The sequence below is a fragment of the Prunus mume genome, linkage group LG3 (genome assembly GCF_029339155.1).
Source record: "Prunus mume cultivar Tortuosa linkage group LG3, ASM2933915v1, whole genome shotgun sequence".
NCBI classification, from domain to species: Eukaryota; Viridiplantae; Streptophyta; class Magnoliopsida; order Rosales; family Rosaceae; genus Prunus; species Prunus mume.
The window spans coordinates 15,191,530-15,209,704 of NC_142700.1; the positions used below are offsets into that span (position 1 = coordinate 15,191,530).

The following is an 18,175-nucleotide window of genomic DNA, read 5'->3' on the forward strand; positions in this document are numbered from 1 at the left end:
CCTTTATTCTAGTATAAATAGAGAGTTGCATGTACAAATGGTTTACACATCTAGAGAAGGGCATGTATAGCTTGCTTAAGAAACGAGAAGACCGTATTGGTAGAAAGAAAAAGAAAGAGAGAGAGAGTGGTAATAATATTCTTGGAGGAGTTAGAGATCGGAGCTTGTGTTTTCTTAACTTGGAGTTAGCTTTGGAAATAAGGTAGGGGTTTCTTGGGGGGCCTTTTACAAAGATTGATTTAATTAAATTTCGTGAGCTCTATATTATGGATATTTTTTTGATATTATATAATGTTATGGATATTGGATGTTTATAAATTATTAACTATTTGGTTAGTACTGTTTGATTTACGTTCCTTGTATTGGATATTTACGTACCCTTAACTATTTGAATAATGTGGGCATAATTATATGTGCATTGGTGATATTTTAAATGGCTACATTGTTGTGAAGGGCATAATTATATCATGTCATGGAATTTGACTAGAATTCTGGAGTTGAGAAAATAATGGTGGAAAAGAGGGTAATGGAAATAGTCTTTTGTGTAGTTGAGTCTAACTCTTGGCAAGTACCAGGTCTCAGGGATCCCACAATGCACATGATTTTTATTGGGTGATTCGGGACTGGCGAAAGGGAGTTAGACAAGATGACTAACAAAAGGGGAATTATGGGACAGTTAAAATGGGTGTTAGTTCATATAAATGGGCATTCGGGACCAAGTGGTAAAAGCATGGTATGAGATGTGCAGGTCTGCTTGTCAAATTATATAAATTAACAGGATTAGATGAAGAGCATTCATGCATGGTTACTAATAATGTGAAATTTGGCTTCTTGATTATTTATCACTTAATTTAATTATATTAATTTATCGTAAAAAGGCTTATGTCCCTACTGAGCTGTGGTTTCGCTCACCTCCTAATAGATTTTGCAGGTACCGAACCTGAAATCTAGAGCTTGTGATGATTTTTGGCATGTCTATAAAGTGTATTATAGCTTGTGGATGAATAATGAGCTACTCTTTTAGTGAACTCTCGAGTAGTTCTGACTTGTAAAATAATGTAAAATTTTTATGGTTTAAGATATTATCGTTTCCGCATTTCTGCTAAATATTTTATGCGAAATATTTATTTTATTTATTTAAATGTTTTCTTCACATTTTAGTTATAGTTTTTATTAAATTCTATAATTAAGGTGTGAATCACGTCTCACATTTTAGTTATAGTTTTTATTAAATTCTATAATTAAGGTGTGAATCACGTCTTAACCCAAGGTTTTGTAAATCCGAGGGTTGGGGTGTGACACAAAATCCACAAATTAAATTACTCGCAAGCGCACGAATCAACAATAGTATAGAGATATGCAAGTACGAGGTCGAACCCACAAGGACTGATAAAAAAAAAACTTAATTAATTAATCGCACTAAACCCAATGAAACAAACTATTGGTTGATTTGAGTGATGACTTAAGGAAAACTTAAATTAGAAGAATTAAAATAAAGAAAATTTAAACAAACTGAAAAATATAGGTTTAAAAGAAAAAGTGATGAAGATCTAAGGTTATGAATTCACTAACGACAATCCTATTTCCTTTTTTTAGAACCAATTACTATCCAATTATGATGCCAATGTTAAACTGGGGGCACTCCCCCGGAACTAAACTAAAGGGGTTATGAGTTAGAAGAGTTATTAAGAGTTATAGCAGTTAGGGAGTTTTGAGTTGCTAATTGTCATTCTCTTTAGTTCCCTACGGGGTAGTTATAGGTATAATAAATATAAATCTTAGTTACCGGTATGATAAATATAAGCCCGTGAAGGTCATAAATCATATATCCTCATATGCAATTATACCATGTCAAAGTGTCAAAATTTAACATATAAGAACCCGTTAAGTTAGAAGAATTCAATCAACCAAGGAGGACTAGTAGATGACATTTCTTTCCCAGCTATCTACTCTCTATCTCCGTATCAAACCTTACTCCATTTCAAGAATGACCACAAACCTTCAAAGGGTAAAATGATGTTAGCCCTTTTTAAAATTATTCTGTGGTTCCAATTTTACACCAAAAACATAAATAAGTTAAAAATTGATAATTATTTGGTATAAATGGGGATTTCTGTCACAATAATGACAATATTTTATGATTTCAATATATGGTCGTAAATAGGATGAAAAATTGGGTTTTATGACAATAATTACTTCAATAAACTATATGTTGTGCATAATTGTTGGAGTTGTACTTTTTCAATTTCTTCTCAAAATTTGTCTAAGGAGGTGGTTTAGAGAACCCATTGTAGATGCTCTAAATATCTTAAATCTTGGGGACATAAGATTTGTTCACTTGGCCACATTACTGGATTTGTAGACTGCAATCAACAATAGACAATTGATGTCCTCCCAATATGTCATGCTTGCCTCAATTGGTTCTACTTATATTCGTTTTTATTAGTCGTAAGGTGTTTTATTTTATAGAGCATCCCAACAAAAACATATTCTTTTTTATTATCCAATAATTATTTTTAATTCCTGCACACAGAATAATAAAAAAATCATTAATTTATCATATTTTTTAATAGGTGTTCACCTGATTGTTTTCATCCAAAAAGTCCGGGGTGATCTTATAAATGGAGCACCCTACAAACTTTTTAAGCACAAACACAACACCACCTAAATAATTAAGAAGTGGAAGGAGATGTAAAATCTTCTGAATGAAACCTTCTCAAGCTTGTTGCAACCTTTTTGCTTTAAGTATTTAGCACTTCTTGCAATTTTCCTCATCCTTGTATACAAATGGTTCTCCACTTCCGCAAACTCATCACCATCTTCTCCACCAAAGCTCCCTATCATTGGAAACCTTCACCAACTAGGCCAGCACCTTCAGCGCTCTCTTCAATAGCTCAACGCCACGGGCCGCTCATGCTCCTCCATTTCGGAAGTGTGCCGGTCCTTGTGGTCTCCTCAGATGAGACTGCCAGCGAGATCATGAGAACCCATGACATCACATTCGCCAACAGACCCAAGAACACCTTCTTCAAGAAGTTTTGCTACAACTTTAAAGACGTGGCCTCGGCTCCTTATGGTGAGTATTGGAGGCAGATGAAAAGTATATGCGTCTTAAATCTCCTTAGCAACACAAGGGTTCGTTCTTTTCGTGCGGTAAGAGAAGAGGAAACTAAATCCATGATCGACAATATAACTAAGCACTGCTCCTCATCCCCCTCCTCAGGATCATCAGCGTTTAATTTAAGTGAAATGCTCGAGACGCTTACGAATGATGTTATCTGTAGAGTGGCTCTTGGGAGGAAGTACAGCGATGGCGGGGAATGTGGGAGGACGTTTAAGAAGCTTGCCGGGGAGCTGATGTTGGTGATGTCGCGTATCCATATTGGAGACTATATCCCTTGGCTTGCCTGGATCGCCCGTCTCAATGGTTTGGAGGCCAAGTTTGACGATCTGGCTAAACGGTTCGATGAGTTTTTAGAAATACTTGTTCAAGAGCATATGGATGAATTTGATGGTCTTACCAAGAACGAGGACCAAAAGGATCTTGTGGACGTTCTGCTTTGCCTTCAGGCTGATTCTCCTATTGATAGAGTTAGCATCAAGGCTGTCATCTTGGTAATTAACTCTCTCTCTCGCTCTCTCTGTTACATTACATGCATAGTGGTGTTGGATTGCCTTATCTTTTTCACCATAGTAATGCTAGGATTACTCAGTTTGTTCAAAGAATGATGTTAAATTATGCTTGTTATGTGATCGTATCTAAAGAAATAAATAAGTTTAACAAAAACTGAACCATATCTGAAATTTTTTATTGTCAAACTTGTGCTAGCCTGCCAAGAAACACAAAGAAAAAGATGTGTTGTGTGACAAGAGACTAGTAATATTAAAAAAAAAAAAAATTTGTAAATACCTAATATAAGTAAAACATTTTGGATTAATGCGGTTTTTTTAAGGCTTATTTATTGATGTGCCCCCTATGCTGTACCGAAAATCTCAATTTGTCCCCTACAGTTTCAACTGAGTCAATGTGCCCCCCTATGCATTCATTTTGTGTCTCACGTTCCTTTATTCCGTCATTTTACTCAATAATACCTTTAACTTGTTGACATGACATAGGTGTTTTAGTAATTTGACATATTTGTTTGAAGCATGAGCATTTTCAGGGATTTTGAATATTTCATTTTTAAGGCCTTCTACCTATACATATATAGATATATAGATAGATAACACGTGGGGTTATCCCTAATGAACCCCAACTCTTTTGGGTTTATATCTAATTTTCCATTAATTTTTAATCGATTTTTTCCGTTAAAATTCTTGTAGGATATTTTTGTCGGTGGCACTGATACCTCATTCACACTCCTAGAGTGGACAATGTCCGAGCTTTTAAGGCATCCAAGAGTCATGGAAAAATTGCAGAATGAGGTGAGGGGGATAGTGGGCAAGAAAACAGACATAATTAGAGAGGATGATTTGGTTGGAATGCACTACTTGAAGGCAGTGATCAAGGAGACTCTTCGCCTACATCCTTCAGTTCCATTGCTATTGCCCAGGCTATCGACCCAAGATGCACAAATAAATGGCTACGACATTAAAGCCAACACACAAGTTATAGTGAATGCATGGCAAATTGGAAGAGATCCCAAGTCATACAACAAGCCAGAGGAGTTCGAGCCAGAAAGGTTCTTGGACAGTGCCATAGATTATAAAGGCAATTACTTCCAATACATTCCATTTGGGGCTGGCAGAAGAGGTTGCCCAGGAATTCAGTTTGCCATGGCTGTCCAAGAGATTGCTTTGGCAAATTTAGTGCACAATTTCAACTGGGTGCTGCCCGATGGCACAAGTAGGGAGGACTTAGACATGACTGAATCTAGTGGAACAAGCCTTCGTAGAGATATCCTCTTAAAATTGTTCCTATTCCATATTCGGGCTAATATAGTGTTGGTGTATCCGAATTGGACCTCCTTTATTCACAGAAAATGACAAATTATAATATCTTACGCCATTATTTGGTAATAAGAATTTGAAATAATGTTTAGGTTTTATGTTATCATTAATATAAATATGTATTAAGAAAAGTGTGTGGAACTGCTTGTGGGCTCACTGACTATCGAGTTGTTGAAATGTCCATTGTTTGGTTTCCCAGGAAAGGATTTTCTAATAAACTCTCAATTTGGCTTTTATTTATTTATGTAAAGGATATAATTTAAAAAAAAGACACGATAAATGCATAATTACCATAATCACAATAGTGTGAGAATTGGTTATGATGCGCAAAGAAACATGTGCAAATTATTAAAATAGTTATGCATATAATTGTTATAAATATAAATATCAAATGATATACATGTGAAATTCGAGTTATATAATGGATCGTATCGAAAATTGCCACCCCTAACTAAGGTCGCCCTAGAAATAAATTCATATATGTAATTTGTAAGAAGTTCTATATCATACACTAATTTTAATAAAATTGATCATTGTGCAACCTTGTGCACTATCCACGTGTAGACGTGGACTTACAAATTACAATAGGTGTCTATTATGTGTAGATTGTGTATGAGTCGGTAACATGACATAAATATATTCGTATCACTTTATTTTAACCATCTATTTAGCATCAATATAATTTTCTTTTTATATGAGTACCATATTTGTTCATATGCCGCCAAAATGAGAAAAACACACTAAAGCCCAACCTTAGACTGCAAACTGAGATAAAAGGCCCATTCAAAAAAAGACATTAAAATACACCCAAAATGAGAAAAAGTAACCTGAGAATGCAAACAGTAAAATGCAGCACAGAAACACCAAACGAGGCCCATAGGAACACCGTCCAAACTCATTGCCTATAACATATATTACATATGATACATGTGTTATATTACAGGGGAGACATTTGTGAAAAAATACATTCATGTTTCCCAATGGTCGGTGGAGGGTCACTGGTCGCTCAAAACATGGATATATACGCTGCAAAGGGACAAACGATAAACACGTGCTGCAAAACTGGCCAATGGGTCGGTGGAGGGTCACTTGAGATTACAAAAGATATCCCACAAATATGCTAACGCTGGACCATTCGTTGAAGATAAAAGTACATCGAACCCATATGAAGTTTTACCATGAGCAAAGAAGTTTTACCATGAGCAAAGAAGTTACTCATTCTGCATTTGTGCTGTAAGCCAGTTCCATCCCTTCCCTATATATACATGAGTATATGAACAATATTTTCCATACTTGCAGAGCAAAAAAGATCTGACATTTTTACACGAGTGCAAATCATGGCTCTAGAAGCTGGTTCAACTGCTCAATCACAAAATTCTAAGGCTGATCAAATTGTTCGACGGACAGCAAATTACCACCCGAGCATTTGGGGGGATCAGTTTATGAATTATGATTCAGAAGACATTGTAATTTATATATCATACAAATTGTTTCAATAACTAAATGCATGTTTCTCTGTTTTGTTTCAAAAGAAATTTGACATGTATTTTGCTCATTCAATTTTGTGGATGCAGATAACTTATGCTCATAAGCAACAAGAAGTTGAAGAACTGAAACTAGCAGTGAGGAGGGAAGTGTTCACAACCAGTGCAGATGATTCTTCAAATCAGATGAAGCTCATTGATGCAATCCAGCGCCTCGGCGTGGCGTACCACTTTGAAAAGGAAATAGAAGAAGCACTGAAACATATATATGCTGCAAATCATTTCCATGATGATGATGGTGATGGTGACCTATACAATGTTTCCCTTGGTTTTCGGCTACTAAGACAACATGGACATAATGCTTCATGCAGTAAGTTATTAGAGAAATTAATGTAACGAGATTGAATTTGGCAAACATTATTTCTTAATATTTACGTGTTATATGTCCATTTGCTGCAATCGAGCAGGAATATTCAACAAGTTCAAAGAAAGTAAAAATGGAGGCTTCAAGGAAAGCTTAATCGCTGATGTGCCGGGAATGCTAAGCTTTTATGAAGCAACGCATCTTAGGGTGCATGGCGAAGATATACTAGAAGAGGCTCTTGTTTTCACGACAAAACATCTGGAGTCGGCAACAACCCATGTAAGCTATCAACTGGCAGAACAAATAGCTCAAGCCCTAGAGAGACCGCTCCGAAAGAGTCTCGAGAGGTTATGCGCCCGTCGGTTCATGTCCATCTACCAAGATGAAGCTTCACATAATGAAACTCTATTAAAACTTGCCAAGTCAGATTTCAATCTTGTTCAGTCTATGCACAAACAAGAGCTCAGTGAGATTATTAGGTAGGTTATCTTTTAATTATGTGAGATTAATTATGAATACCGACTGTAATTAAGTTAGTAACTCACTAATTAATGCCGTCAATTAGGTGGTGGAAAGAACTAGACTTCGGAAGGAAGATGCCTTTTGCAAGAAACAGAATTGCGGAGTTATACTGCTGGATTTTGGGGGTCTATTTTGAGCCCCAATACCTTGTTGGAAGAAAATTTCTCACAAAAATTATTGCCCTGATTTCTGTAATGGATGATATCTATGATGCATTCGGTACATTTGAAGAACTTGAGATCTTTACCGAAGCAATTCATCGAAGGTTTGAAATTATTTATTAAAAAAAATTGTTTTGTTTATATGCTTCAGATGAATATGGTGTATGCAATTTACAGATGGCATGCCAATTGCATGGATGGACTGCCAGACTACATGCAAATATTCTTCCATGCGCTTTTGAATGTTTTCAATGAAATTGAGGAGGAGATGGTGAAGGAAGGAAGAGCATACCGAGCTCACTATGCAAAAGAAGCTGTATGTTAATTAATTAAAGAAACACACAGCTTATTAATTTTCACTATTTTAATTAATTTACGTAATATTTATGTCCCACATATTCAGTTGAAAACTACTGCCAAAGCTTACTTTGATGAGGCCAAATGGTTCCACGAAGGATGCATCCCAAGCATGGAGGAATATATGCGTGTTGCTGCAACTTCTGCTGCTAGCTTCGCACTTTCAACTACATCTTTAGTTGGCATGGGAGATATTGTAACCAAGGAGTCCTTTGAGTGGTTGTTCAATGACCCTAAAATTCTTAGAGCTTCCAATATCATTGTTAGGCTCATGGATGACATCGTTTCGAGCAAGGTACACAGAAACTACGTACTAAATTGTGTTACATAACTTAGGTCTCTCAATTCATAACTATTTCATCACTTAGATTCTTTTTTGGGATTATGGATTCCATTTTTGCAGTTTGAAAAAGAGAGAGGCCATGTTGCTTGTGCTATTGATTGTTACATGAAGCAATATGGGGTCTCAAATGAGCAAGAGATAATTGATGTCTTCAACAAGCAAATTGTGGATTCGTGGAAAGATATCAACGAGGAGTTCCTTAGACCAACTTCTATGCCGATGCCTATCCTTGAACGTATTGTTAATTTAACAAGAGTGGTGGATCTCCTCTACCAAAAAAACGATGGCTACACACATGCTGGAAAAGTGATGAGCGATTGCATCGCTTCGTATTTGATTGATCCGGCACCAGTATGAGCCTATGAGTTGGATTATGAGAAAGAACTAGCTGTGCTTTATATATTCTCTGTTTGAATAATATGACCTAATGGCCTTGAGTTAGCCGTAGTGTCAATTGAGTATTGTTGTACTTCAAAAAACGTTGTTTATCTTGAGAATAATCAACTTTTAAATAAAACAGTTGAGTGTAGTGAAACTGTTGTGAGTATAAACAACACTGTCAACTGTCTGGTAAACTTTTATGTAGAATTATTGTGTTAGTGTATAATATCCAAAAAAGGCATGATGTTAAAAGTGTCATTAACTTAGTTGAGTGATGCTATAAGATTGGTTAAATCGAGTGCTGCTATTTTCACCCATGTCTTATTTTCTAACCCATCTTATATTCAAAATTTTATAAACAAATTTACCTTTCTGTAAAATGACATCTAAGAATTTAGAGAAAAAACCTCAATTCCCCAATCCCGACCCACACACTCTCTCTCTCTCACCGACCCAAACTCCCAGAAAAATAGAAAATATCCCTTAGCTCCTATAAAATGTAGATCTGGTTACATGAGGTTGATGGTTTTTAGAAGAAAGAGGGGCCATTAGTGAAGGAACAACTACTAAGCAAAAACCGCCATATTAATCATATACAAAATACAAATCACTACTACATTTTAGTCTTTGCGCGACGAAGGCAAGTTAAATCGTCGCGCAAAGTTAAATTTAGTCTCACATAATTTCTCTGCGCACATTTTTCGCGCGCAAAGATTGTGAAGACGCACAAGCGCTTATGCGGGACGAGCGTGTTCGTCGCACAAGACTACGCGACGGACAGTTTACGCGAGATTCGTGTCCCGGACATTTATGCAACAAAAAGTCATTCGGTCGCAATTACTATTTGCGCAACGAAAGTCGTCGTCGCATACACATTTTGGCGATGAAAGACTTAGTCGCGCATGATTAAATTAAGTGTATTTAAAAATTATTTTTTAACGTTTTTTTTTAAAAGTGATTTTGCGCGACGAGATACATTTCATCGCGCAAAATTAATATATATTATATAAATTTATTATTATAATTATTTTTTAATTTTGTAAAAAAATAAATTTGGTTTTTTTTAATTAAAATGAAATTGCAATAAAAGGATTAATCGTAAAGAAAACATTTATTATATAAAATAAAATAAATGTATACAAGAGAAATATTTTAAAAATAATTATGAAAATAAAAAATACAAATTTATAAATAAACTCAATCCTAGACATGTATTTATAAAAAAACTCAAGCACTATTTAAACATAGAAACACACCCAAAATCAACCCCAAAGTCAACTTTTTGGGTGTGTTTATAAATGAGTTTTGAGTGTGTGTAATGATGAGTTTTGGGTGTGTTTATATGTTTAAATAGTGCTTGGGTTTTTTTATAATTTCAACCCCAATTTTGGGTGTTTTAGTGAAACTCCCAATAAAAAACTAATCAAATAATGTTCCAAAATCTGCATGGTGCGTCGCCTACATGCTGCGAGGTCCAGGCGTCTCTGAGGCCATGGTGCGGTGGGGATGCTCGGGGTGGACGGGCTCGGAGGTCGACGCACCAAAATTCGGGATTGGAATGCCGGACTGTGCGAGGGTCAGAGAATTACCGACATCCGACCCTCAAACTCAAGCAACCGCGATGTCAAAGCAGTCACCTGTTGTTTGCTCGCGATGATGACCGCGGTCGAGGTTCCCTCTGTCGGGCATTCTCCATCCCCTACAATATGTTCCCGGCCTCCTCCCGAGAGTCTGATCCAACGTCTCCGTCAAAATCTGAAATCCAACATCCTGTGGAGGATCCACAGACTCGATCGGAGTCTCGGGAGGAAGTTGGGAGACGGACTCCTTAAGAACCAACTGGCTCCTCTTCACCATCGTCGTCTGTTTAACATTACATAAAATATAAATTAAAACATACATATAAATTGAATGCGTAACGTACGAATTAAAATTAAATAATACTTACATGAAGGGACTCGCCAACGCATTCCCAGGTCGAACATAAAAGTCACTAAAGACGTCGATCTCTGGGAATTTCGACCCCCCCAAAATTGAACAAGAGAAGAAAAATATTAGTATGAACAAAATAAATTAATAATAGGGTTAACTACAGTAAACCCCCCAACCTATAGGGTCATTTACGAGTCCATATCCGATTTTGGGGACATTTATGAGTACATACACAACGTCGCGAAAACTTACAAGTTGCCCCCCTCCGTTAGCGAGTCCGTCAGAAAATCCGTTATCTGCCTACGTGGCATTTATGGGGCCCATTTTTAATTGACGTGGAGTTCCACGCGGACAACAAAATAATAAAAAATTATGTACATGTTAAAAATAATTTTTAAATCATATTAAAATCATTATTTTAAATAAAAAAATTCTCCTCTCTCCCTCCCGGCTCAACGCCACCTCTTAGCCACCCCTCTCCCGTCGCCCACCTCCAAACCCAACTCTCTTTCTCTCTCCTTCTTCATCCCAACCCAACCCAACTTCTCTAGCATAGGCACGATGCCAGCCATTATCAAACCTAAACCCCATCCTTCTCTCCTCCCCTCCCTTCTCCCCCAAAAAAAAAATCAGATCAACTGGAGACTAGGGATTTGAGCTAGACGAAGGCTAGCGATCTTATCCTTATGCTTCATCGTTGCTGGCCTGACGTTGGTTGCTTCTCTGCTCTAGTCAAATAAAACCATCCAAGGAAGATGGACCAGATCACGAAATAATTTCCCAAAAAATTCAGAATCAAAATATTAAATCCAATCTTTCTAATCAAATTTCAAAGACAAAATTGAACTTACAGCAAAACCCAGTTGCCATCAAGAAGACCCGGACTCAATCTCATAGACAAAATTGAACTTCCACCTTCTCCTCAATCTCAGCCTCAGCTTTGGCCTGATTCACATTCCCAATTTCAACAACATCATCTCCTTCGCCTCCCCACTCATCCTCGTTCTCGCGGAGGGTCCGATTCGGAGATTTTGGATGCGGGTTCGGCCCGGCGGCCTCCTCCCCCCGCTCGTCAATGATCTTCGTTGAACAAATCGCCGTCTGTGGGGGTACCGTCGGAGATAGAGGAGCGTAGATGGAGTGAGGGGAGCTTAGGGTTAGGGTTTGGTGAGGGGAAAGAGAGGAGAGATAGAGATTGGGATTTTGGGGTTGGAAATGAGAGTTCGTTGGAGAAGCTTTTGGACAAGAGATCAGATCAATTTTTTCCTTAAAAAATTCAATCTTTAAATTTTATGGGTTTTGGTTATGTAAATTGTGTTATATTTAGCAGATGAAACGGTGATGGGTTGTTGTAATTGATGTTTTAAGTTGGGTTTCAAATCTGGGTTTGCAAATATGAGGCGCAGCAGAAATGGTGATGGCTTGCTTGAGCTGAATGTTGGTGGGTTGGAGAAGAGAGATGGGATTTTTTTTTTCTTTTTTTAATTCATTTTTAATGATTTTAATATGATTTAAATATTATTTTTAACATGTACATAATTTTTTATTATTTTGTTGTCCACGTGGAACTTCACGTCCATTAAAAATGGGCCTCATAAATGCCACGTAGGTAGATAACGGATTTTCTGACGGACTCGCTAACGGAGGGGGGCAACTTGTATGTACTCATAAATGTCCCCAAAATCGGATATGGACTCGTAAATGACCCTATAGGTTGGGGGGTTTACTGTAGTTAACCCTATTATTAATTTATTTTGTTCATACTAATATTTTTCTTCTCTTGTTCAATTTTGGAAATTGAAATTCCCGAGATCGACGTCTTTAGTGAGCGTTTATGTTCGACACTGGGAATCGTTGGCGAGTCCTTCATGTAAGTATTATTTAATTTTAATTAAATGCGTTCGCATTCAATTTATATGTATGTTTTAATTTATATTTTATGTAATGTTAAGCAGCAGCGATGGTGAAGAGGAGCGATTGTGTATGTACTCATAAATGTCCCAAAATCGGGTATGGACTCGTAAATGACCTATAGGTTGGGGGCCGACAGCGGGTGCCAAAGCAATAACAATTGTCGGAAAATTTTAAAAATGAAGGGCCAAGGTTCCTACCCTAGGTTCAAAACATCAATTGGAGGCACTTTTGTTCTCGGACCTACTGAAAAACATCCGGAAGTAGCCGAATTTCAATTCAAAAATCGGTGAAACCTAGGGTTTCAAATCCACTGCCATATTCAAACAATCAATCAAATCCTACCCAACCATCAGCTAAAGCATCAAAAATAGTCCAAAAACATACCTCAATTGTCGGATTTGGTGGTGGAGGAGAGAGAACAAAGCGGTGAATTTCGGTGAAAAGAGCAAATCTGTAGGATGGATCGCGGCGGGAAGCTCCGGGTTCGAGGGTTGTGGTGGCCAGGTCTCAATTAGGGCAGAGTTGTGGTTGAGGTGACGTGGAGAGAGAGAGAGAGAGAGAGAGAGAGAGTTAGGGCAGATTTGAAAAAGCTGGGAAGAAGGAGAAGTTCAAGGCTTATCGAAAACTTATTCCACTTTGCGCGACGAAGGAGTAAATCGTGGCACAAAATCATTTAAAGAATTTTGCGCGATGAAACTAAACACATTTCCGTCGCGCAAGGTTGTCCATCCGCCCAAATTTTGGGATTGAGTTTTGCGCGGGAAGATAAATTAAATGATCTTGCACAACGAAATGTATACATTAAATCGTGCAAGTTCTGATTGCAAAAAAAATTACTAAGTGTTAAGGGCAAAGGGCTGAAATTCTGACTGAGATTAGCTACGAAGGCAAGTCTATTAATCTTGCAAGTCTATAAGTTGTCAAAAAAATTTACTAAGTGTTGGGGTGGGAGGATTGAAATTACATTGCGATTGCGCGTGACGAAGGAAAGTCTTTTAAATCACGCAAGCCTTTAGTTTGTATACTTTGCCGACGTGTTTGTGAGTACATTCGTCGTGCAAGTGTTTGATTGCCAAAAAATTTACTAAGTATTTTTTTTGGGAAGTGGGGACCTTTGTTGAGTGAAGTTGCGTGATGAAGAGTCGTGATTTAAATCACAGGGCTTTGTATGTACTTTGCGCAGCGCAGAATGGGCGTCCTTTCATCGTGCAAACCCTTCCCCTATACTCTAAACTAGTTTCAATGATCCAACTAGCAAACTTGTTGTTTTATACTTCGAGATCGTATACATCGAAAATCGGAAAAATGAACATTCAGAGATTAAGTAACGGGACAAAAAATTTCAATGGTTATAAAGAAAAAGTCACGATTTAACGGTTATTTTAACTCGATTTTGAAATTTTATTACAGCTACATTTCTTGACCGAATATGAATACAATGACTGAATTCGATCTTCAATTTAAGATATTTATAGTAGGGGACATCACATAATCTTATGTTATATTTAAGGAAAGTATAAATAAACTCTTCATTGTTGGTGAATATTGTGTTTTAATGACATACGCATTCTACGAAACTAGTTTCAGTAATCCAATCATCAAACTTGTTTGTTTATACTTCAAGATCATAGACCCCAAAAATCGGAAAAAAAAAAAAAAAACATTCAGAGATCAAGTAACGGGACAAAACTTTTCAACGGTTATAAATGAAAAGTCATGATTTAACGGTTATTTTGACTTTGATTTTGATGATTTTTTACAACTACACTCCTTGACCCTATATGAATACAATGAACTAATTCGATCGTCAATTTCAAATATATACGTGTGTATATATAAAAAATATATATATATATGTTTACGCGACGAGAGAAAGCTTTTTTCGTCGCGCAAAATATCATGGCAGCGACGGATTTTTTTCGTGGGAAAATTTTAAGTTTACGAGCGAGTAATTTCTGCGTCGCGCCAAATATAATGCGTGCGACGATGCCTTCTTCGTCGCACAAGGATTAGGCATGTCAGATTGTTTATGATTTTCATTTTTTAAAAGTGTTTTGTCATAATAATTTTAAAAATTATTATTAAAATGATTTTGATATATGGATTTACCAATGGTTTATAACTAAATTTATTTTAATAATGTTTCATTTCTCCACATATATAATGTTTGGATATAACAACTACATATATTCAAACATTTGCATTACACAAAATATGTCCACTAACATAATAAAATTACAAAAAAATTCATTATTCTATCCATCATGAACAATAACTATACTTTCGTTATTGTCGCTATCATCACTTTCGGTCTCCCAATCCTCCTCCTCCTCCTTCTCTGTAACTACATCATCGTTGTTGCTCGGGCCCACTGCAACATCGTATCGAAGAAGATCATCGAGGTCAATTGTAATTGACCGAATCGGTATTTCGATTGAAGACACTCCTTGTATTTGAACAGTTATTGTATAATATTTGTATCTCGAAGTGTTTCCGCATCATTTTCCATTGAAGATTCTAAACTTTGGTCAGCCACATTGTCGACGTCGTTGTCAGTTGGGTCTAGTTCTAGTATAGCATACATGTTCCTATGATCCATCTTCTGAACAACGTTCCAACCGCTCCCGGGTTTAGGGTCATCTAGATACACAATTTGTGTTGCCATGTTTCCCAAAATATAAGGGTCGTCATCATACCAAGTTCTATTAATGTTCACAGATAGTAAGCCATGATCGATTTTAACACTTTCTAGCCTATTAGGGTTGGTGTCAAACCATCGACACTTAAAGATGATCACTTGGTATCGATCTTTGTAAAGCAATTGCACGACAGTTGTGAGTTTGCCATAGAAATCAATGTCCGTACTTTCGCCTCCACCTGGGACATGGACACCGCTATTTTGCGTACACAACTTGTCATCTCGTGCAACCTCCGAAAATTTGACGCCGTTAACATTACAACCCGAGAACAATTCAGCGCGAATCGGGCCGAGCGCCAAGTTATATAACTCATCACTGTAAGTGGGGAATTCGATGATTTCAACTTATTCACCTAATATTATACAAAACCATTCACATGTTAGTCTGATAAAATTAAATACTACAATTTATATTTCTCAAATAAACACTTATAACTTACAAAATCCAAAAACCATTGTGGAAATAATTCACGGTGTTTCTCTGGGCAACCAAATGTGATGGATGTTCTCGCTTCATCATCTCTTCATGCTCATATAAGTATGCCATGATCTCATCACAATTGTTCATGCTACGAACCAATCGCGCTACCTCCATGTCATTTCTAAGCGACTCTCCTCGTCTAGGATTTCCAAAGGGTCGTGTGCTTTGGGCAAAAACAGAAAGTTTTCATTTCTCATACCTCCGTCATTATTGCGTTGAGGACGGTGAAAGCCATCTCCACATCTTTTTAAATACATTCCACAGAAAGTAAGCGACTCATATTGAACCCAAGCCTCTGTAATTGATCTTTCAAGCCATGCCTATTGCGTACAATTTTTCAGCTCTCCAGAAGCCTGCCAAAATAAAACGTTATGATACAAATTAGCAAGCATGTGATAATGATGCATACATAAGCGATAAGGTTATATACCTTTCTATTGGATACATCCAGCGATAGTTGACACCGGATCGGCCAAGCAATGCCTCTTTGGCCAAGTGAACCACGTCTCAACTGTGTGAAGAAAGCTGGAGGAAATATCATCTCAAACTTGCATAGGACTTGGACTATCTCATGGCGCAACTGAAACATGTCCGTCTTTCACAATGTTTTTGCCGTCATTGGGAAAAAAATCTGGACAACAACATGATTGGCTTTAATACATCTTCGGCAATAGATGTCGAATACCCACGAAGTAGGCGTTGCATAAACACATGGCGTCATGGCCCTTAAGTCATAAATTTACCCCCGTCATTCATAGCGTTGCGATAGAAACATATCCATCGGGCTACAGACAATACAAACTTTAGAAACTCTTTCTTGTCATTGGTTTCATAGAAAGAATGCAAGATCCTTCTTTATCACTGTCCTATTCATCAATAAACCCTTACATATGCCCATTCTTTCCAAATCAAGGCGAGCTTTGATCGTGCCCTTTGTCTTGCCCTCGATATCTAAGAATGTGTGTTCACCAATTTGTCGAATACATTTTCTCAACATGCATCACATCTAGATTGTGCCTCAATTTGAGTTTCGACCAATATGGGAGCTCAAAAACCATAGGCTTGTGCGTCTAGTTCATATGTGTAGAAGTCTGATCCGACTAAGCTGTTATCCCAAGCAGACAAAATCAAGCGGTTAAGCTAGTCAATATTTCATCACGGACCATTCTCTAGATCAGGCGACGCTCTGTGTTCCCGTCGAACTCTTTATCTTTTTCCCTCCACTCGTGGTCCAATAGCAACCATCTCCGATGACCAAGATAACAAACTTTTGAGCGTACCAACCCGCAAGTTACATCTTCCTTGCATACTGAGACATGCCATGTAACCCTTTGTACTCCACCGAAACGCATATCTTGAAATCATTCACACAGATCCACATAACTGCCCTTAAAGTGACATCTTCCCGATTGATTTATCTTACGTGCAAACACCGTTTGTCCATAAATCCTTGACTCTCATCAACGGTGGCCTTAAGTAAACATCGATTGACTGCGGGATCCTCAATTATCAAAACAATCATCATCATATATTCTTTTTTCATGCATTTCCAGCGGCAAATTGGGATGGGAATATCGAATCGTCGTAAGTCTTTGTTTTGGTGTTGGTTTAGAACCCTATCTGGTTGAATCCGTTGGTAGCAAATCTCAATCAAAATTTGGAGGATCGGCGACAAACTCGAGGCGTTCGATCGACTCTTTCCATGCCTCCCCATCGTATAGTAGGATGCCGCATCACATAATTGTCTACCTATTTTCCTTATGCCATCTCATATCCGTGGCGTTATCGTCGACATATACAATTCTGCAACTTTGGTTTGGTATGGAATGCATAACTTTTGAGGATCTTAGTCGTTCTATTACTGAGATGTCATTTTGAACCTCGACTCATTGCATATAGGGCATGTATCCAGTTCATGCTCTTTGTAGAATAACATGCAATTGTTTTTGCAAGTGTGAATCTTTTCTGCTTAATCCCAAACCATTCAACACCTTACTTGCTGCGCGTGTTTGTGGTCTTTAAACAAACAATTCCTTCGAAACATTCTCTTGAAAACCCCACAAAGTAATCGAAACACAGGTTAGACATCGATGTAATTTTTATGCATTAGCTCCACAATGGCCGTGAGAATGGAAAAGCTCTACTTTTGGGTATAACTCTTGGTTGGCATTTTTTAACAATTTTTCATATTGTTCAAACTCTGCATTGTCTATTGGTGTAGGCACGTCATCTTCCTCTTCTTGATTGGTGTTGGTCGATGCAAATGGAAACGCATCCTATATAATATCCATGATTTGATCATTAGGATCCACAATAGATTCAACATTGTCCACTCTTATGGCATTTGAAGACGAAGCATGGTCTAATTGTTCCCTGTGAAGATTCCAAATGCTATATGTCTCAATCATTCCATTCATTACTAAATGAAGTCCAACATTTTCAATTGTCTCAGCGTGTTATTACACCTCCTATAAGGACAAGCGGATTCTAGTGCACTCGGGTTGTGTCTACGTGCAAACTCAATAAAATCTTCGATTTTATCCAAGTATTCGTTAGCATACATTATTAAGTGTATCCACCTTCTCCTC

The 18,175-nt window shown here is 37.4% G+C and overlaps 1 protein-coding gene and 1 pseudogene across 2 annotated transcripts; both read left to right on the top strand.

Annotated features, from left to right (window-relative positions):
• The first annotated feature begins 2,689 nt into the window (after window positions 1-2,689).
• On the top strand, window positions 2,690-5,186 carry LOC148918843 (cytochrome P450 736A117-like; annotated as a pseudogene). Its single transcript, XR_016125288.1, has 2 exons — window positions 2,690-3,615; window positions 4,324-5,186. The product of XR_016125288.1 is annotated as a cytochrome P450 736A117-like (transcript).
• Window positions 5,187-6,155: 969 nt separating this feature from the next.
• On the top strand, window positions 6,156-8,732 carry LOC103326362 ((-)-alpha-pinene synthase-like). Its single transcript, XM_008228578.3, has 7 exons — window positions 6,156-6,416; window positions 6,525-6,804; window positions 6,902-7,277; window positions 7,364-7,585; window positions 7,659-7,797; window positions 7,885-8,133; window positions 8,242-8,732. The coding sequence occupies exons 1-7, from the start codon at window positions 6,288-6,290 to the stop codon at window positions 8,536-8,538; spliced, it is 1,692 nt and encodes a 563-aa protein (XP_008226800.2). The 5' UTR covers window positions 6,156-6,287; the 3' UTR covers window positions 8,539-8,732.
• Window positions 8,733-18,175: the final 9,443 nt, after the last annotated feature.

What these genes read in the sequence shown, in the direction of transcription:
- LOC103326362 (XM_008228578.3), top strand. Translation starts at nt 6,288, where the DNA reads ATGGCTCTAGAAGCTGGTTCAACTGCTCAATCACAAAATTCTAAGGCT. An exon ending in TGGACATAATGCTTCATGCA is followed by an intron (nt 6,805 to 6,901) that starts GTAAGTTATTAG and finishes GCAATCGAGCAG; the next exon opens with GAATATTCAACAAGTTCAAA. An exon ending in ACCGAAGCAATTCATCGAAG is followed by an intron (nt 7,586 to 7,658) that starts GTTTGAAATTAT and finishes TGCAATTTACAG; the next exon opens with ATGGCATGCCAATTGCATGG.